This window comes from Clupea harengus, chromosome 2, assembly GCF_900700415.2.
Source record: "Clupea harengus chromosome 2, Ch_v2.0.2, whole genome shotgun sequence".
Taxonomy (NCBI): domain Eukaryota; kingdom Metazoa; phylum Chordata; class Actinopteri; order Clupeiformes; family Clupeidae; genus Clupea; species Clupea harengus.
Genome location: NC_045153.1, coordinates 9,732,969 through 9,754,916, shown reverse-complemented (window position 1 = coordinate 9,754,916; position 21,948 = coordinate 9,732,969). Strand labels below are relative to the sequence as shown.

The 21,948-nt window shown below is 44.6% G+C and overlaps 1 protein-coding gene across 6 annotated transcripts in view; it reads right to left on the bottom strand.

Annotated features, from left to right (window-relative positions):
* lrp1bb (low density lipoprotein receptor-related protein 1Bb) overlaps positions 1-21,948 on the bottom strand; it is a 302,617-nt gene that overhangs the window by 143,054 nt on the left and 137,615 nt on the right. For all 6 annotated transcript variants that reach the window (XR_004165369.2, XM_031582278.2, XM_031582280.2 and 3 more), the window contains exons 8-17: positions 21,158-21,344; positions 20,249-20,392; positions 17,101-17,337; positions 16,690-16,870; positions 11,213-11,432; positions 10,677-10,866; positions 5,660-5,782; positions 4,727-4,867; positions 2,283-2,408; positions 1,047-1,166 (exon numbers count right to left, since the gene is read on the bottom strand). Coding sequence is in view for 5 of the 6 variants with exons in the window: in XM_031582278.2 (XP_031438138.1) it covers positions 1,047-1,166; positions 2,283-2,408; positions 4,727-4,867; positions 5,660-5,782; positions 10,677-10,866; positions 11,213-11,432; positions 16,690-16,870; positions 17,101-17,337; positions 20,249-20,392; positions 21,158-21,344 (1,669 nt within the window). In the remaining variant the exon portion in view is untranslated. The remainder of the gene's footprint in view (positions 1-1,046; positions 1,167-2,282; positions 2,409-4,726; positions 4,868-5,659; positions 5,783-10,676; positions 10,867-11,212; positions 11,433-16,689; positions 16,871-17,100; positions 17,338-20,248; positions 20,393-21,157; positions 21,345-21,948) is intronic.

Genomic DNA, 21,948 nt, shown 5'->3' with positions numbered 1-21,948 from the left:
GAGGGAGAGAGAAAGAGAGTAGGAGAGAGCTAGAGGGAGAGAGAGGGAGAGAGTAGGAATATAGAGTGTAGGAGTAGAGAAAATATGAGAGAGTGTAGGAGAGGGAGAGACAGAAAGAGCGAAAGAGAGAGAGTAGGAGAGAGAGAGAGAGAGAGAGAGAGAGAGAGAGTAGAGGACAGGTCTGAAGGAAGCAAAGAAACAACCTGAGGTAAATCTAAAAGTGTACAGTGACAAGAGACTGACAAGCACAATGAGCTCCAGGCACTTCCTGAAGCGCTGCAGACACAAGCTGGAACACGGCTTCTGTTGTTCTTTTTGTTGTCGTTTTTTTTCTCCTAAAACGCAGTAGTGAAGAGAGACATGAGCTCATAGTACCTCAACACAAAATCGTTTCTTCTGATTACTACCCTTCCCTACACCACACTATAATATCCTCCACAGATGGAGTTATGTCAGTTGCCATGAACAAAGGGAAATGTAGGGTCCATAATTCTGGCAACACATCATTTAGCAAGATGTATTCACTGGGAAATTCAAAAGAGGTGTCAGGGATGAAGTTAAATTGTAAAGTGTAAATTGTCAAAGCAAAAAAGGAATGCAGGTTTAAAGTGCCAATTTAAGGAACTGACATCAATAACCATGCTTTGAGGAGAATTATACAGTATATCAAGCCACACACACACAAACACACACACACACACACGTACACACACACACACACACACACACACACACATACACACACACACACACACACACACACACACATACACACACACAAACACACGCCCACACACACACCACATTGGCACTAGGAGAAGTACAATGCTAAAAAAAAACAGGCATTATTCTTGGCCAGCAAAACTTGTGAATCTCTGTGGCAGCAGGATATGGCCATATCACAGTGTCATATGAGGAGAAAACATTGACTCCAAGTATTCCTTTCATTGGTTTCCAAAACGGCCCTTTAATTCCAATCCATTCCACATGCTGTTTATCTTCAGTGGGGCTCTAGAAAACAGAGGAAGAAGAGGAAGGCGCCTCACCGCACGACGCCGTCTCATCCGACTTGTCCCCGCAGTCGTCCTCCCGGTCGCAGCGCCACACTTCCGGGATGCAACGGCCGTTGGCACAGGAGAACTGACCCGGCTGGCATGGGCGAGAGACTGGCAAAAGGGACACAGAGAGAGGGAGAGACAGCGAGAGAGAGAAAGAAAGAGAGAGAAAGTGAGAATCAGATGGCAAACATATATCTGACAACCTTGTAGATGGTAGTCATCATTTGAACAGATGCTGACTCCCACAGTTTAACATGGTGCTTATCATATCGATCGTCTCGAGGGTGTCAGGCGGCGAGGGCGTGGGGACGGGCAGGGAGGGAGGGAGGGAGGGTTCGCAATCTACACATGGGCACAGCATCAGTGCCGTCACGTTTACCAAATACCACTGGGGTGTCAGAGTTAGCAAAAATACCAACCAACTGAAGCATAAAATAAGTACAGGCATAAATACATCCATACACAGGGTCTGGGAAGGCGAGTGATCCTTAATGTAGGCACTCCATGCTTTATCAGGAGCTGTCAAATGCATTGACAAGATGGCATTTATCACATCTAGTCAGGCTTCCTGTTGATGGCTCTCACGCCGCTGAAATGATCCCCAGGGGTCTCTGCGCTGGCCATCGGCCAGGTGCTCTGACTGCACTGCATGTTAAAGAAGCCAGCGGCTGGGCTAAGGGCTTCTGACAGCCGCTCAATAGCAAGAGATACACCCAGAGACTCTCATCCTCTTTTGATGCTGTTTTAACACGGCGAGCGCTGAACGCTATTCGCTGATCGCAGAACCCCGTCTGTGCCTCGTTGCTCGTTTCTGACGCATGTCTTGGAGACGACGGTGAGAGCAATTGGCAAGAGGCATGTAGCTACTTTGATTTGTCGAACCTCAGCTGAAAAAAAAAATGGCAGAATCAGAGCACGAGGCTCACTGTTTGTTTGAAGATTCTCGTCATGAGTGTTGAAGAAGAATGCTTCTCATTTAGAGTGTTGAAGAAGAATGCTTCTCATTTAGACAGAACAGATTGGACCACAGCCCCAACAGGACCATTTCATGTCAAGTGAGTGACAGCTAACTCTTCAACAGCATACAAATAAATCAATAAAGAAAAAAAAGAAAGAAATTAATTTGTGCTGTCGCACCTGTAGATGACAAAGATGACAGAAGGAAGAAAAAAAAGAAAGAAGAGGAAAATAAAAAGGAAAAACTATCCGGAAAAACAAGTTTACCTGAGCAGGTGGAGTTGGACTCGTCCTCATTGTCCCCGCAGTCATCTGCTCCGTCACATAGCCACCTCTTGGGAATGCAGCGATTAGTCGGGCACTTGAACTGGTCCACAGGACAGCTGTGGTTGTCTGTAATACACAAGACCACATGCTGGCACTCAATGACAACCACAGTCAATCTACGGGACAGCACAAGCTCCTGCTGGAGAAAGCCACTTCCTGCCACAATGTATGCATGAGTGTCAGTGAAATGCAATAAAAATAAACAGACAGACATGCATGTGACAAAATCATGAAGGGCGTTTCATTTTAGCTATTCCCGCAGTAATTCAAAACTGTGGCTAAATTCAGAAAAACAGGTTAACTTCAGTCAGTGTATCGAGAGTGTACTACAGTTAAAGCGAGCTGACAAATCTCCAAGGCTATCAGGTTATTCTGGCATCGATTTGACCTGAGAGAGATTTGACCCGGGACAGATTTGGCATGAATCCACACCAGTGTAAGCTACCATCTGGACTGTGTTTGGACTGTGTCTGGACTTCAGTGCAGTGCCCTGCAGTGTAGTGTTTACCAGTATCTGAGATGATTTTAGTGTGGGGGGGGGGAGGCGAGGAGGCTGAAGTCTCCATCGATTTGTGGAAAATGCTTTGTTACACAATGTCTCGAGAATTGCTCTGGAAAGGATCTTCAAAGTATAGAGTCTGGCTCCTTTCCATAGCCTTTGGCCATGCTTAATAAACCACAACCATTATTCACACTTGTGGATGCTAAACATATCCCCTGGTAGATAAAGTGAACTCCAGAAACCAGATCCGAGCAGGTATCTCGGGACTGAATCAAACAGTAAAGTTTCAGGCGTATTAAACTACGGGACGTCCCAGCTGGGCAGACAATTGATTTCGCAATTGTGATAATTCTGGCAGAAGATCACATTATAGTAGTTCTCATGGTGCAAAATGAGTCAGCCTCCCACAGCTTAAAACATGGAGCTTATCGAATCGATCGGCTCATGAGCTGACCCTAGATCAGCCGTACGAATCAACGTAATAATAATTAACTAATTTGGTGCAGGAGCAAAAGGAAATGGTTGCAGTACACATTTTCAGTACACACATTATCGAGTCGAATGCTCCTATTTCAGGAGCTCAAACATGTTGCAGTTTCACACAGACCAGTTGATCCTGTGCTTTGCTCCGAGAATGAATAAGGAGGTTTTTTGCCTGCATCGTTCAGCACTTGACTAAGAGCACAGCCTTGTACATAGGTGGGAAGCGGGGGGGCCGAGTCCCAGTCCCAGTCGGTTTCTGCCTACTCTGCAGGCGTTGACAAAATAACGGATTACTTGGGGGGGGGCATACGGGATTGAAAAACACTGCCGAGATGTGGAAATCTGCTGCTGTCCTTTAAATCCATGCCTGTGAACTTCCTCTGCTCCCCTCAGACGTCTGCTAGGATAAAACATAATGCGGATCTAGCCGATGATTGGCAGTTGTGTCACATCGGAGAGTAACATGCTTAGTGGTTTTGCCAGCCAGAAGACATTTTTGTGAGTTAAAAGGTATGGGAGGGAAGGTTATGTTGTGAAATAAAACATATGACGGCATAATTTTCTCTTGCAATTTTGGTATGAGAATCTTGCACTCTGTCACACAATGTCATTGTGTAATTTATTTTTGTAAACAGGGTTAACATATTTTCATAATTCCATATGTGAGAAATTAAAACAAAAAATGTCATGTCATGCTTAATGGATGTACCTGAAACCCGTATGCACATGAGATAGCAAGTGTACATGGTTTAGGAGTAATGTCTTTATTGTCATCCATGCATAGTGGATACGTTTCCTTTTACTCCCTTGACTTGGAATGGAAAACTGCTGCGTAGGATGAGTGAAGCAACACGTCTAGATACCAGTAATGTCAGTGAATTCAGATTGGTCGTTAGAATTCTGCTTAAATTCTGATTGGTTTAGAATTGGACTATGCCAGAAAGGAACACAAGAAGAATGGAAAGTATGGAGGAGAGAAGAGATGACAGTTTTTCCATTATAACTTCATGCTGTTCAGGGAGTAGATAGTGTTTTGTTGGCCAAACATCAGAACACTGACAGCTTAACCGCCATCGACCGAGTTCGATCAGAACAAGGTAGACTCCTGTGTTTCTTTTTCGTTGGTCTTCGGAGTGAAACATAATACTTTCACTCTCAGTACTTTATTCAGAAGTAAATAGCACTTCAGTTTATGACATGTTACATTCATTCATTTAGATGCCTTTCTCCAAAGCTACAAGTTTCCGCCTCGGCGAGAGCGCTGAACCCGTGACCTTGATGTTGCTAGTGCCTTCTCTGCCAGTTGACCTCCATGAATGCAAACACACTTATAAAACACACAATAAAAGGATTCAATATAGTGTGGGGTCAAAAGGGGCAGTGGTGCATGCAAACTCACAGCAGACGTTGTGATCCTCATCGCTTCCGTCCAAACAGTCGTCATCGCCGTCACATTTCCACGAGGTCCGGATGCAGCGCTGGTTCTGACACTGGAACTCGTCGTTGCGACACCTCTGTGGAGCCTCCTCCCCGGACGATGCTGCGGCGGAATAACGACAGCAAATAAACGTCACAGAGTAAGAACGCATTGATAGCAAGTGCTCTCATCAAACACGATGTGATCAGAAAACTTTGCACTGCACACAAACACAAGGAGATGGGATGTGTGTGGCAACAGACGCAACTGATTCACCGTTTATCTATTAGTTTAGCCACACAATCTAAATAGGGAAGGTCTTTGTCAATCCAAAAAGGCACATTGTCATTCCTGAGTTGTTTAAATAATGTTTACAGAGCACCAGTGCATGACTCAGCGTTCAGTGATTTGAACATTACATTTACATTTACATTTAGTCATTTAGCAGACGCTTTTGTCCAAAGCGACGTACAAGGGAGAGAATAGTCAAGCTAGGAGCAATAGCACCTGGTGTAACAATAAATACTACTTTACATAAGAAATATGACAAAATTAAATAAAAAAGAAAAAGAAGTGCAGAAATGTAACTGCTGTAATTGCAGGTGCCAGTTAGGACGGGAAGTGCTCTCTGAAGAGTTGGGTCTTCAAAAGCTTCTTAAAGGTAGAGAGGGACACCCCTGCTCTGGTAGTGCTAGGTAGTTCATTCTACCAACGTGGAACTACAAATGAGAATAGTCTGGACTGCATGCTCTCTGGAACTTGAATAAATCCTTCTTCTAACTTTAAATACAGTTAAGCCCTGCACACTCCGCCCTATTCACATGTTACAATAAACCTATTTAAAATAAAAAAATATTACATCCTAAGTTTCTTTCTGTCCAGTCTTGAATAAGTGAAAAGCAGCGTTAGACTTACCTGAACAGGTGACATTGTTTTTATCCAGCTGCTGGTTGTCAGCACATGCACACACCCTCCCCCCTGGGACGGCCAAGCAGAGGGTACTACACCCCCCATAGTTCACTCTGCAGGCATTGTCACCTACACCAGCAGCAAAAAAAGAAAAAAAGAAAGAAAAAACATTAACAGTTAAAAAAAAAAAAAAACATTTTGTCGAAATTATTTATCTTCAGCAATCCGTTTTGCTGTTTTTTTTTTTCTTCTTCATAAAGGTCTTTGACTTTGAGAAATGGTTCTCCTTGAAGCTTTCAGTGACACTGGGGCAAAGCACTGAACTCGAAATCCCTCTCTCTGCCATATCTAAAAGCCATTCTCCATTCCTTGATGGCCACACAAGGCAGACGCCAAGTCATTTCCAAACAAATGTCAAGTGAGTTACTCGGAACATCACCGGGAAAGGCCTTTTGACATTTCTATCGTTTCAGCGGCATAATTTGTCTTGTGGACAGTGGCATGCTACAACACAGTAGTGAAGAATGAGAGAGAGAGAGAGAGAGAGAGAGAGAGAGAGAGAAGGGGGGGAGAGAGAAGGGGGGGGGGACTGAGCACTATGTCAGCAGAGATAACCACATGGTGGGTTCCCACGTCCGAGATCATCTTACTATGCTTTTTGCAAACATTTGGGTGTACATGTTCCAGATGTAGGAAAGAAGTAAATGTAGTCTTTCTGTCCAGCTACTTACATACAGTAAAGATTTAAGCCCACATACAAAGCCAGAAAGGTCAGCACTTAAGACACAAAGGCATGTGATTACCACACATACACGATTATAGTCAGAGTTTTACATTACATTTTACATGTGAAATAAGACATGAAGCACTACCTGCCCTACATGATGGGTGACAGGTTTGCACTTTCCCACAACACTGATAACTGAACAACCAGATATGTCTTGGAAAAAAAACACCTTATCAGTGTCCTTGGACTCTAGCTCACCCCAAAAGTGATGAAACCTCCATAAATAATCAATAAATAACATATAAAGAGAGGGTCTCATAAAGTACTACTGCAACTACTACTACTACTATTACGACCTCCAATTCAAAACATTTCCATTTTAAATCTATATTTTTCTAGAGACTTCCCTCCTCTCTGGTATGACATTGCAGCCATTGCAACACAATATGAAGCCCCACCTGTCCTACATTATGGGTGACAGGCTTGTATTTTCCCACACCACTGATAACCAGATATGTCCTGGAAAATCTGCTATTCCTAATTCTGATCAGTGTCCCTAGACTTTATCTAACCTCAAAACGTCATGAAATGTCTTACATAATGAGTAACTGAGACATACAAAAGAGGGTGTGAGACTATAAACCTTCTACTTCTACTGTTGCTACTACTGCTACTACTACAGCTACTACCGAACTACTGTGTGTCAGAGAGGGAGTGATTTTAAAGATGAGGGCTGTCATCACACTGCTGGTGCTGCTGCTCTCCATGTGTGGATCTCAGACTCGGAGCACCCAGACTGATCTTCACACAGAGAGCCAGAGCACTGGGGCTGCTGCTGCTGCTGCTGCTGAAGTCTTTACCCAGCTAGACGTCTCTGCTGAGCTCAAGGAACTTAGAGACATGGTGGACAAGCAAGCAATCATGTTAGTGGAGCTGAGAATGACCAATGATCTGCTGTACAAAATAGAGGCTGAAAATGATGCCCAAGACACAGAGATGACAGCTGTGAAACAGAGACTGGTGGCCAGTGAGACTAAAGTGGACGCGCTGGAAAGGGTGAATTTAGCACAAGAGGCAGAGATGACAGCTGTGAAGACCAGACTGGCTTCATTTGAAACTGAAGTGGTGAATCTGAAGAAGGAAGCTGCAGCACAGATAGCTGATCTGAGGTCAGTTACTGAGAGACTGGTAGCTACTGAGACTGACATGGAGCATATGAAGAAAGAAACTGCAGCACAACACACAGACCTGACCACTATGAAGACTGAAGTGGTGAACCTGAAGATGGAACTGTCTGCTGGTGAGACTGAGGTGGAGAAACTCAAAATGGAACAAACAGAACAAGAGGCAGAGCTGACAGCAGTGAAGACCAGACTGGCAGCCACTGAGCCACTGAGAAGTAGTGAATCTGGAGAAAGAGATTACAGAGAAACCCAAGGTGGCATTCTCAGCAGGTCTGACTAACTCAGGATACATAGTGGCTGGGAACTATGGTCTGAACTTGGTCTTCACTAAAACCATCACCAATGTTGGACGGGCCTACAGCAACATGACCGGCTATTTCACAGCTCCAGTCAGGGGAGTTTTTTACTTTAGATTCACAGTCATGGATAGACTTTCCTCACGCTACATGTTTATCAGGATGGCTAAGAATGGAATGCATGTCATGCAGTTGGATGAGTATGATAATGATGGGCAGGTCACCGATATCTCTAGTGGTGTCACTCTACAACTGGAGGTGGGAGATAAAGTTAACATGAAACTCCCTCCAGGCTACAGGCTCTATGATAATACTAATAACCACTGCACCTTCAGTGGCTTCCTGCTCTTTCCTCTTTGAAGGGAACACATTGCTCAACTGCTCATGTTGTCAAATGAAAAATAGTATGCTTCATGATCATGCTCAAATAAAGCACTTTTAAAATATAATCCTTCTGTGTCATCATTGGAAATATTGAGCAATGTTTTATTAACACAGATTAATATTTATGGAGAGAGAGAGAGAGAGAGAGAGAGTTTTTTCTCCTCTTTTTCTATAAGGTGACTGTCACTTGTGAAGCTGACCCACTGAAAGACAATTATGATGGGGGTTTATTTAGGGTTTATCCAGAGGCAGAGCCTTAGTGCCTGAGCCAATGAGATAAAGCCCTCTGTCTTGTGGGGGCCAATCGGTGCTGTTCACAGGATAAGGGCCACAATTAATCTCCTTGGTGACAGGGGCTTCGTGAAGAATGGTGGTCTGAGATCAATAAACATACAATATGAAAAATACAATCCTGATGCCAAAGAGCGCTTAAATGCTTTCTCCAGCAATACACAAGCACTTTACACCATAGGAGCTTTGTTACATTGTAATTACACCATTATGTGCAGCACAATACACTAATTTCACCCTTTACTCTTTATACTAATTTATGTATGTAAAATATTGATAGTCAGTGCCCATATACACTAATAACAGCCCTAAGTCGAAACCCACCATTAACTCTCGAACACATAGTACGTTCTTCTACTCTCTACGGCACTGTATTCTTAACAATGTATCACTGTATTACTGCATAATTACAGTGTAATACTGTATAATGCTGTAGAGTACTTCGAAGCAAGTGTGACTAAACAGTGTCATCTTTTGATTCTGCTCTTAAATGCGTCAGCAAAACTTCTGATTCAGACTTAACATAAGTGCACGCTATCTGCCGACTGTTCCTCTGGAGCGTGTCTGTTCCAATGCTCTACCCCTTACTGTTAGATCTAAACACAAGTGACAGACTGAGGAGATGTCACGCTGTTTCTATGGCACCCAAAACTGTCTACCGAGCTCAATCCGCTCCCAGAGGTACACCCAAGATGAAATACTGTACATAAAACAGTCATTTTAAAATCTCCTCTCTTGATCACTATCCACACTCATTTAGTCCCCTACTCTCTCTCTCTTTCTTTCTCTCTCTCTCTGTATGACTTCTTCCTTCTATCGCTCTCTTATTCTCGTATCCTCTGTGTCTCCTTCTCTCTCTTTTTACTCCTTTAGTCTCCCTCCCTCCCACTCACTTACTCTCTCCCTCTATCTCTCTTTCCCTCTCTCTCCCTCCCTAATTTTCTCTCTTCCGCTCTCTCTCCCTCCCACCCTCCATCTCTCCCTCTCTTTATCTCTCTCCCTCCATCCCTCTCTCCCTCCCTCTCTCCCTCTCTCCATCTCTCCCTCTCTCCCTCTCTCCATCTCTCTCTCTCTCTCTCTCCAGCACTGATCCAGCCGGTGGTGTCCTGCTGTGCGGAGGCCCTCTCTGCGTGCGCAGCGCCTGGTGCTTACGAGAGCGGATGACAGTAATCATTCCCCGCCTCCTACTCCTCGCATCTGCGTGGATTTGAGAGTCGGAACAGCTCCTCGGTCTTGTCTCGCCCCTCTCTCAGCTGGAGGGATTACCCGGACACCCCCCACCGTTCGCCCCGCCAGCCCCTCCCCAGCCCACCCGCCCGGAGCGTCGCAGCTCCGTCAGTCATCGCGGCTTTCCAACAACATTAGCGGGCTAATTTGTCATCGTGCAACAATGGGATGCCACGCAATTACCAGCTACCATCACCGTAATTTAGTGTCAGATATTAGTTGTGTGCCGCAGTTATGACAAATAATTGGTTGAAAGGGGTAAAATGAAGGTTATATTCAATAGAGATATTATGATGTGAGGATATCAGAACACATATAGGCTATACTTCATTCCAATTCATTAGATGAGAATGCAGAAAATTAACACAAAAAGCCGAACTGAATGCAGGTGCGTTAAAGTTTTAAGGAAAAATCGATACACAGCATATTTTAAATGGCAGGTGCAAAAAAATAGATTTTTTTTAATGGGCTTTCACTTGGTCGCCATATTTATCTTCTGATACCTCCGCTACTAAGACGCCATGCTATACCGTTAGCACAGGGCTTGGTCTTCTGAGAATAGGCTGTATGAATAAATCATAGTACTACATACTCGTCCATTCATAAATCCACTGCCTACTGCCTAAGAGATCAGTAAAACATGTCCTTCACCGAAAATGTATATATTTATATTTCTTAGCAGTGGTTTAACACCTTAAGATAGCAAGGGAAAGAAAAACAAAACCTCTAGTATAACTGCAAAATCAAGACATGGTCGATTTTTGCCACAGTTGTGTTTTAAAATAATTCATCAATGCAGACATTTTTCTTAAACATAAAGGCATCATGTCTACTCTCCAAAAATTACAAATCCTCACCGATACAGTTTGCACAGACCTGAACAGTCTATTTACATAATGACAGAAAACACTTACCTTGTTGAGACTGGGCGTCAAACACACGGAGGCCGAAGAGGGGAGGGCGCTCGCTCCTCAGGAGGTTCACGTCTCCAGAGTTCAGGTCTAGCTGGAAGATGGAGCCGTTCATGTACTCTGTCCAGAAGATAGAACTCCGGTAATGCGAGATCCCGAAAGGATGATTCAGCTCCTTGCCGTTGTAAACCACCTATTGAGTTAGTAAAGTTGTTATTACATGGTTATAACACATGAATCATATACATACCACAAACATGTGCACTAATGATGAAGTGTGCATATAAGCATATAAGCATATAATATGCATATAATATATAATAATGTTATTATTATCATAATATAATGATAATTGAAAATGTATGGTAAATGTGTGGTATTTATAATGTATGGTAAAAGGGCAACAGTTTGTAAAAAGTAAAATTATAAAATTTCAGACAAACCATGAACTTGAATTCCATTATGAGACAGTGGGATGTATATGCAGTATTTTTTTTAAAGTATACTAAATGTGTCTACAAAACACTTGGCAACCTCACCATTCTGCCAGTGCCATTGAGGTAGATCCTTTCTATATGGTCATAGTAGGCATCACACCAGTACATGGAGCTGGTCCCGTGGTCCAGGGTGAGGCCGTTGGGCCAGAGCATGTTGGATGTCACAAATATTCTCCTGTTTGAGCCGTCCATCCAGGCTTTTTCTATCCTCCCAATGCTGTCGTTCACCTCGTCCTCCTCCCAATCTGTCCAGTACATCCAGCTGAACCAAACACAGTCACACAGAGAGAACACACTTTCAGAAGCGCAAAGATTCAAAGATTCTGCTGGCAATAAGGTTGATTTAAACATTCGCAGTTGCATATCTCAAAATCTCAAATTGCTTATGATCAGTCAAGCTGTTAAATGTTGAGGGGAAATGTGATAGTTAGAGCCATTTGTTAGTCATCAGTGTAAAAAGGCAATTTAAAGCTATTTGGTAGGCTAAGCTAATGCACAGAGCCTTGAGGTATCAGCCAATGTAAGACCACAGTCTAATTGAACATAACTAATGCAACAAGATGGCGCCCCCAGCCGCAGGGAAACACTTTGATTATGTGAAGTAGTGTCTCTCCAAGAGGATAAACATCAGACAAAAAAAAAAAAAACTTCAAAAAGCCAACCATATCTTTTTTTCCGCAATCCCTGCTAGATACAGCTGTGAGAGCTGGGTCTGGACTCTACACAGCATAAGGCCACACGTTTATCTCAGTTGCCTTCAATGCTTCCTGGACAGTGCATGTTCAAGACGCATTTTTAAGGCTATCCCCTTATCAAACATGTTCTAGTGCACCGGAATGTTTGTTCCCACTATGCCCCTGGTAAACAGTGTGAAATAACTAGTCACTACGGTCCCATTATACAGTAACCTGTCTGGACATGGTTGATACATACCCACATGATCAAAATGCATGGCAGAAAGCCTACAACCAGACACAAGCAGTACCTACACAATTGTGACCAACTAGCTTGGCTTTAAAAAATATATATCCGCAGTGGGCTTTATTAATGTATGGGTGTCCCACTGTTCATTGCATCAGGGCCCTTGCCAGTCCCCTAATCTCTTATTCACCATCATGCCTGATTGACTATTGACTAATTGTTGGATTTACTTAATTGTAACGTGGACATCGATTTCACGTGAACGACAAGTTTGGTGAACACTGTCTGAATCAGTTGGGTAAACACAATGATATCACGTCTTAAAGACAAACAAGGCTAGTTTGTGTAATTCAAATGTAATGGGATTTAGTAAATTTGACAACCGTTTTTTTCTCCCCCCTTTTCTTTGTCGGCATATGGAGCTTGGGAGTGGATTTGAGATTCAGACCTGACAGATCCAGGCAGGACCCCGACCAGGTCCGTTCTGAAGTCTTTGGCTATCAAAGGGCAGAAAATTGGGGCTTGGGAAAAAGGGGGCCTGTATTCTCGGAGGGTTTGTGATATTTGAAAAGTGATTGGGTCAACGTTTTGACAGGATCCTTTGTCTGTAGGGCGCACTTAGGGGATTTGTTGGCTCTGTGAGCTGCTCAAAGGGCTTCATAGCCCCCTTCTCATCTCATCAGTAATAGAAGCCCCGCTACATGTATGGGACATAAAACACATTCTGATGGAGGGTGAGTCGCCGCTCTCTCTCTCTCTCTCTCTCTCTCTCTCCCTAGCTCATTCTCTCTCTCTCTCTCTCTCTCTCTCTCTCTCTCATTTTCTTTATCTCTCTCTCTCTCTCTCATTCTCTTTCTCTCTCTCCCCCTTGCTCATTCTCTCTCTCTCTCTCTCTCTCCCCCTCGCTCATTCTCTTATTCTCTCGCTCATTCTCTCTCTCTCTCTCATTCTCTCTCTCATTCTCTCTCTCTCTCTCTCTCTCTCATTCTCTCTCTCTCCCTAGCTCATTCTCTCATTCTCTCTCTCTCTCTCTCTCTCCCTTGCTCATTCTCTCTCTCTGCACTGTCTTCATGAGCTGATGAATAATTCAACAAGCAAACAGGAACACTTTGACTCCTAGTCCTTGCTGGGGGAGGCAATAATCTGACAAAAAAAAAAAGAACAAGAAAAAGATTGAGGAGGAAAAAAAGGAAGAGAGGATGCATGGGGATAGAAGAGGAAGGGGATAAGGGACAGACTGAGACATAAAGGACAAGAGATGAGAATGAGCCATTGAGTGAGTGAAAGGGTGGATTTTCAGAGTCAGGCAAACGAGTGGATTATGAGACACACATACAGAGAGAGAGAGGACGAGAGAGAGAAAGAGAGAGATAGAGAGGGAGAGAGAGAGAAGGACAGAGGGAGAGAGAGAGAGAGAGAGAGACAGAGAGTGTGAGAGAGAGAGAGAGAGAGAGAGAAAGGGAAAACAGAGTATAGCAGACAGACCAAGCAGAGAACGAGTGAGAGAAAAAGAGTGACACACTGAAGGAAAGAGCGATGGAGAGACAGAGGGGGCATTCACACAAAAATGGCAGAGGAGCTAATCCTCGTCATGTTAGCCGTTTCAGAGCTGCATGCAGAGAAAAATCACAACAGAGAAGCTGGAGCTCTCCTGCTACCTGCCACACAGCCCTCCTTAATGAGGGTATGCACCGCCACTACAGTAATAGGACCCACACGCATGGAGCAGCGGCACCCTTACCATGAGGAATTAGAGACTTATAGTGATTTATTCCCTCTGTCCTTCATCAGCCACACGGTATGTAAAATACTTATTTAAAGGGGAAAAACAGATAGTTCATAGAATGGAGACTGGCATCAAGCATGGAGGAAGGCCTTTAGATAGCTTCCTGCTGTTCTGAGGTCTCGGTCGTGCTCTCTCGCTCTCTCTCTCTCTCTCTCGCTCTCTCTCACTCTCTCTCTCACTCTCTCTCTCACTCTCTCTCTCACTTTCTCTCTCTCTCTCTCTCTCCTGCCATGCACATTCACTGACTGGCTGGCTCCAGACAAGACCTGCTTCCAAAAATAATACAACTCACACTGAAATGTCAAAAGCCCATTCATTCCCACCCATTCAGATTCACACACAAGTGTACAAATGATGTTTCCTACAGTGGATTTTAATGGAGTCAAAGAGGGGAAATGAAGACTGCCTTCCTCCTCCTCTTCCTCCTCCTCCTCGTCCTCCTCCTCCACATCTTCTTGCTGCTAAATAACCCTGCAGCTTGAGAAAGGGATGCTAACACGCTCTTGTTTTTGAATAGCCGACTTCATACCAACACTGACTGGAAGCTAAGGCCATTATGTGAAATAGCAATCCAAATCCTAGACCTTAAAGATAAAATAAGCCTTAGCAGGGAAAGCAAGACCACTTGGCATGAGCATCAACCTCCTCTAAAGTAAGTCATCCTTCATGAGCCAGTGGTACTGATTTTTTTATGGTGTTTTGTTTGCTGGGTTTTTACATTCTCAAAACATGTTGACCCTGCAAGGAAAGACGAATCTAATTACGAGAGTCTTAAGAGTTTTGAGGGTGCCCTCCTGCACACAAACATCAAATAGGCAGAGGCGCACTGAGCCTCGCAGAGGTCTCTAAATCTCACTTATCTCAACTCAGCTGTCACAGCAGGGCACATCAGACATACGGAGAGAGAGAGAGAGAGAGAGAGAGAGAGAGAGAGAGAGAGCACTTCTCTTCTGCTGCCAACCAGGCAATTTGCACTCTGCCAGTTTGGCCTTTGCCCTCCGAGAGACGTGTTGATTTCACTCGCACCGCACAGTCAATGCCGACTACCCCCTCGATTGCTTTCACACGAATGAACTTTCTGATCTGATCTTCCGAGAGGAGAGAACTGTGTTTGTGTGTTTTTGTTTGTTTTTTTGGCCGAGATGGGAGCTACTACATATGCAAATGTTGAAAAACGTAAAAAAAATATAAAAACCTCAGCCCCAGAAGCCTGAAACAGAGAATGGTAGGAAATTATGAATTCTTCGAGTGAATTCTTCATTATTTTACTCTATTATTCATGTTGATTCAAGTGAGAGAAAAAAAAGTAGTTGTAAGAGTTGTTTAATATGGCTTGTGGTTGATTATGCAAAAATCCAAACGAAAATGTTTGACGAACATTCAGCAACCTAATTACCTCAGCTAATGAGCCTATTGTGCTATTTTTTCTTCTTTAATTATGACAATTATGACTATTTCATTAATATGAATGTCCCTGAGTTGTACGCCAAGAAATAAATCCATTTAGAAATGCATCCCAGGATGGGTGCTCTCAAAATGAGCCTCTTCTGGAGTCACGCAATCACCTAGCAAACAATGGTAAATTAGAAGATTATGTATTTTAAAAGGTGCTATTTGGTGTTCTGCAAATATTTCAAACAAGCGCCTGGTCATTAATAATGTCTGCCACCATGAAGACAGAGAAATGTGTGCGTGTGTGTGTGTGTGTGTGTGTGTGGGTGTGTGTGTGTGTGTGTGTGTTTTAATAACACAGAAGCTGTTTCCTCATATCTGCTCCTCGCCTCTATCTGCCTCAAGCGAGACGCCTCCCCCTCCTCCCCCACCCCCCACCCACCTTCCTCGGGATGCAGGAGTTTTGCCTCACACCCAGCGCGGGCGATAATGAGATTGGCTGCGGGCCATCGAGCTCAACCCTTTTTACTGCCAGCGTTGTGTTAGCTTACCGCTAACCCCCACAATCCACTGCTTGTGTACATTTCCTATCCTTTCAATCGCCTCGGAGGCTAAGCGGAGGGCAAACAAACGTTTGTAAACCGATTGTAATGAGGACTCAGGCTTCCTGGCTAGGTGAGATTATGGCCAGAAGGGGGAAAAGAAATAAATCAATGCATTACAACCGCTTTAGCTTCTGTTTATTTTTAAAACCCCCCCTCCCTACTTTAGAAGTTATTAAAGTTCGGGCTTCCATACTCTCTGGTCTTCTATATCGATCCAAACAGCACACACAAAGGAAAGAAATCAAAGGATGTAGGCCTTTTATCAGCCCCTGAGTATGATCTGAAACTACCTCAAACTCTTCCATTTTCACTACTGCTTCTGCTGTTACTTCTCCTCATCCTATACTACTTTCACCACTGATACAACTAACACCAAAAATACTATTATTCCAGCGACTACTACCACATATACTATTATTCCAGCGACTACTACCACAAACACTAGTAGTCGAGCCACTACTACCACAAATACTATTAGTCCAGCAACTTCTACTGCTAGAACTTATACTAATACTATCGCAATTCCTTTAGTTACTTGGCGGCTCCTAATTCCCACACTAACACTACTTTTACTCATTCCTCTCTGACTACTACTCTGCTGCTCCTAAACAGCCCTCACCCCTCATGGTCCTACTCCTATACGTACTGATACTACTACAACCACTACTTGTACTTTAAAAGGAGTAAATCTAATCTTTATTTTAAGAATTAGATGCAACATGGGTAAGAATAACACAGTGGCAGAATAAAAGCTTGCATTTCACATAAAAAAAATGTATGAAGGCTCAGTTTGAAGGACGTAACCAGTCATGTACCTGTTCAGGGGGTCCACCACTATAGCCCTGGGGTGGGACATGCCACCTTCCAAAAGGGTTTTCCTGGTTTCTGTGGCTCGCTCCAGGCGGGCCACACTGATGGTTTTCCTATAGCCGTCATTGGTCCAGTACAGGTTATTCCCAATCCAGTCCACTGATATTCCCTCCACATTATCCAGGTCTAGGAGAGAACATAAGATGGAATTGCCACAAGAAGTTTAATGATTTTTAGTGAATTAAATGCAGTGCTTAACATTCCAAATGAAATAATTCTATTCAAATGATTTAATGCAAGTAATACACGACAGTGGGCATTATTATGATTATGATTTATTATTATTATTATTATTATTAATATTAATAATAATAATAATAATTAGTACAAATGGTTTATAGTAGAACAGTGATCACCTTCATTGAGGATTGTTTCTCGGCCACTGCCATCAATCTTCTGCCGTCCAATCAGGAAGCTGGTGGTGTCGGCGAAGTAGATGTGTCCTGTTTCAGCGTGGTAGTCCAGCGCTCGTGGGTTCACCAGGTCCTCTATGGGAACCATGTGTTCGCTGCTGGACTTCACACTCAAGCCCAGTCCACGGACAATCCCTGGTCTTCCTTTGCCGTAGAACAGGAACAGGTCGTTCTTGGGTCCTACGAGCACACAGAGATACAATGACATCATTTTCACCATGTTTTGCTGTCATCCAGTACAGCCATCCTAAGATGAACTTTTTTTTGGGATCCTCATCCATTACCGGGCCGAGCTAATGCAGTCGCCATAATGGATTGCAGCAATCAGAGTCACTTTGCCATCCCAGGACAGAAATTAGCGTGATGAAAGGCTTTCATGCATCAGGTGCTGGCAAGGTTATTTCCACTGATTGGAACTTTGTTGACTGCGGACAATCGTTTGATTTAAAAGAATGCGTGGCAGTTTGTCAGTCGGATTTAAGAGAGCGGAGAGCTGACAGTGATTAATTGGTGAGGAGAAGAGCCATATAAATAAGACAAGTCACCATGAGGGAGTGTGTGTGTGTGTGTGTGTGTGTGTGTGTGTGTGTGTGTGTGTGTGTGTGTGTGTGTGTATGTGTGTGTGTGTGTGAAAGGTGAGAGAGGGAGAGAGCGTTTGCATTTGTGTGTGTGTTTTTGTGTGTGTGTGTGTGTGTGTGTGTGTGTGTGTGTGTGTTTGTGAAATGGAAAAAAGAGGAATGTGAAAAATTGTGAAAAAAGAGAAAGAGAGAATGAGAGAGAGAGAGAGGTATAGAGGTATAGAAATGCCACCGACAGCAGGACAGGAGGAGCAAACACTGGAAAAAAAGAGAGAGTAGAGAGTAGAGAGAAAAAGAAAGAGAGAGAGAGACAGAGAGAGAGACCAATAGAGAGAGAGAAGGAGAGAGACCAATAGAGAGAGAGAGAAAGAGAGAGAGAGACCAATAGAGAGATAGAGAGAGAGAAAGAGAGAGAGAGAAGTGAGCAAGAAAGAACAAAAGGGAACATTTCCCTCATTGTCAGCCCAGTTCCCTCTGCCTTCCCCAGGAGACGGAGTCTGCCGTGGGGTAAGACCACACAGACACCTCCTTTCATTCATCATCCAGACTGGGGAGGCCTGCCTACCTCCCAGACAATTAAGCACCTGAGACCTAGATATCAAACAACAGGGTGGCAGAGAGAGGGGGCACAGGGACCATGGCGCTCTAAATCACTGAATGCCATTACAAAAGGTGGATGGGGGAGACAGGTAGACACATAGAGAATGAGAGAGAGAGAGAGAGAGGGAGAGAGAGAGAGAGAGAGAGAGAGAGAGAGAGAGAGAGAGAGAGATGGGGAGGGGAGATGAGGGGGACAGGTGTCTTGAGAACATCTGGGCGGACGAATAAATCAAACGTGTCACAGGAAAGCTCCGCTCTCCTCATTACCGTGGCGACGACGCTGGTCGTCGCTCCTCTCCTCTCCCCCGAATCGTGTCATTAATCGAGCGTCCGCCTTCACTGTCACACGCGTAATGTCCATTGATCAGGTGAGCTCACGCAAGCCCACCGCAACTTAAAACAGCATTACGCTCGTGATGAATCACACCGATATCAGGTCGATAAGGCAGCGGCAGCTTTGAGGAGCACTGCGGCGGGCAGCTAGCGCTCATGTTCATCCCCCGTGCTTGTCTGTGTCGAGCAGAATAGAGGCTTTGATATACTGGGCAAGCACAAGGCACTTTATCCCCCCTGCCTCGACAGCACACCCACGGGTGTCTCTCAATAAGCACTGCTGCTCTCTACCTGATGAGGAGGAGGACGCTGGTGTGTACATTGAAGCAATTATACGTCAAGCTATTTGGATAGCCACGCTTCTCATCTACTGGACCGATTGACTTAGTCAAGGCCTTCTTCGTCGTCTTCAGGCCGAAGGGCAGATCGTTCCACTCTTACTGCAAAGCAGTTTGATTTAAAATGTGACTGCAGCATGTGTGTGCGGCCTCTTCCATTAAACTGCATATACAACACTCTCTGAAAAGGCCTTGTTCATATATTTGATGTACTATGAGTGATTGAGTGAGGGTGTGCATCTGTGGAGAAAGATAGAGAGAGAGAGAGAGAAAAAGAAGGAGAGGGGGAGAGAGAGAGAGCGAGCAGGATGTTTGATGTGTATCCAGGTTTTTGTTTGCTAAATGTGACTGGTGTGTAAAGGCAGTCTACATGAGATTAGGTTTAATTAAAAAGCTGTCTGTAAGAAAATTCATTTCAAAAGTTAGCAACATGGGGTTGGAGAGCACTGTGTCAGCATTGAGGAGGGTCTACCACAAAAATGAAAAACAGAAGGAAAGAAAAAAAGAAAGAAAGAAAGTGAAAAGGAAAAAAGAAGGAGAGAAAACATAAAGACAGAAAACAGAAAGAAAGACATTTTCCCCTTGACACACAGATTCTGATTCAACCTCAGATTAGAAGCACACCCAAACGAACACAACCCTAAAAAGCCTGAGGCAGCGTGTTGGGTGAACATTCAACGTGTTGGGTGAACGTTCAGCGTGTTGGGTGAACATTCAGCGTGTTGGGTGCACATTCAGCGTGTTGGGTGCACGTTCAGTGTGTTGGGTGCACGTTCAGCGTGTTGGGTGAACATTCAGCGTGTTGGGTGAACGTTCAGCGTGTTGGGTGCACGTTCAGCGTGTTGGGTGCACATTCAGCGTGTTGGGTGAACATTCAGCGTGTTGGGTGAACATTCAGCGTGTTGGGTGAGCATTCAGTGTGTTGGGTGAACATTCAGCGTGTTGGGTGCACGTTCAGCGTGTTGGGTGAACATTCAGCGTGTTGGGTGAACATTCAGCGTGTTGGGTGCACATTCAGTGTGTTGGGTGCACGTTCAGCGTGTTGGGTGCACGTTCAGCGTGTTGGGTGAACATTCAGCGTGTTGGGTGCACGTTCAGCGTGTTGGGTGAACGTTCAGCGTGTTGGGTGAGCATTCAGTGTGTTGGGTGAACATTCAGCGTGTTGGGTGCACGTTCAGCGTGTTGGGTGAACATTCAGCGTGTTGGGTGCACATTCAGCATGTTGGGTGCACATTCACTGACGTTTGCAGGACTGGCTGTCTCCTCCCAGGCTAAAGCCCACTCTGCAGCGGCAGGTCCTGGACTTGTAGCTCCCGCTCAGCAGGCAGATGTGGGAGCAGCCGCCTGGCTTCCCGTACAGGTCCACCTCACAGGCGTGGCTCCTAACTGTGGACACACACACACGCACACACAAAAACACACACACACACACACACACACACACACACACACACACACACACACACACACACACACACACACACACACACACACGCACACGCACACACACACCCACACACACACAGAGGAAACATCATCAAAACCACATCCTGTACAGACTGCCCACAAAGTCAAGGTGGAGAATGAAGGTCAGCTCTTGGCGTAGAGTGAAAATGCTAGTGTGTGCAGAGCACTAACCACAATGCATGAAATGTGTTGATGCTTCATCTTCTAATGTGGGCACACACACACACACATGCACTCACACACACACACACACACACACACACACACACACACACACACACACACACACACACACACACACACACACACACACACACACACACAGAGCACTAACCACAATGCATGAAATGTGTTGATGCTTCATCTTCTAATGTGGGCACACACGCACACACATGCACTCACACACACACACACACACACACACACACACACACACGCACACACACACGCACACACACACACAGAGCACTAACCACAATGCATGAAATGTGTTGATGCTTCATCTTCTAATGCGGGCATGGCTTTATGCTTGTGCAGCACATGTTTGGTCATGTCATGTGATGTCTTATTGCTGTGAATAAGACTAAAAACACCAGCCAAGACAGACGAGGAAGCAGCCAATGAACCATGGAAAGAAAACTGCAGCGTATATCCTGCAGAGGTGGACACTCTCATCTCATTTACCTTTTGGCTGCCTGAGCTTATGATAAACATGCATAAGCCTGGAATTCCCCGTGCTGGACAGAACCTCCGGGTCTGTGACGTTGAACCGATGTATCCGTAAAATGCCCGCGGCCGACTCCGTGGCAGACTCCGCGTGGGTGGCGTAGAGGTAGTCCTCAAAGACGGTTAATCCATACACGTAGGAGACCTACAACAGAGAGCATTGGCCATCTGAGACACAGTCAGGGTCAGCCTGAAGCACATATTAGACAACACTTCATTTAAAACAGCCTGAAGTACAGTGCGCTTCCATAAGCTGACAAGCTGACAAAACGTTTTACTACATAAATGTATTTCTTACTTAAGTACAAACTTTTATATTACTCTCTCTAACTCGAATCCTTAATCCACAATCAACAGCAAGTACATCTTGCTTCGGAATGAAATTACATTTTAATACTAATACTACTACTAACAATTAGTAAGTTAAGTGTTTAGTGCATAGTACCTTTGGCAAGATTAAATAAAGTGCGGCCAAACACGGAGGCCAGGAGCAAAGTGAGCTGTCTGGCAGTAGGAGCCCACTAGCATGAAGCCCTTTAATGTGTCCCCTCTAATCTGCTAGAAATGACAGCACGCATCATTGAACTGAAAATCACTTCAAGGTCTGATGCTGCCACCACCGCCTTCGCTGCTGCTGCCACGATCAGATGCCCCATCAGCCATTTTGTCGGCCTCACTCTGATGACACTCAGGCAGATGGAAGCAGGCCTACTGATGCAGTTCACTATTTGCGACACCGCACCACACCA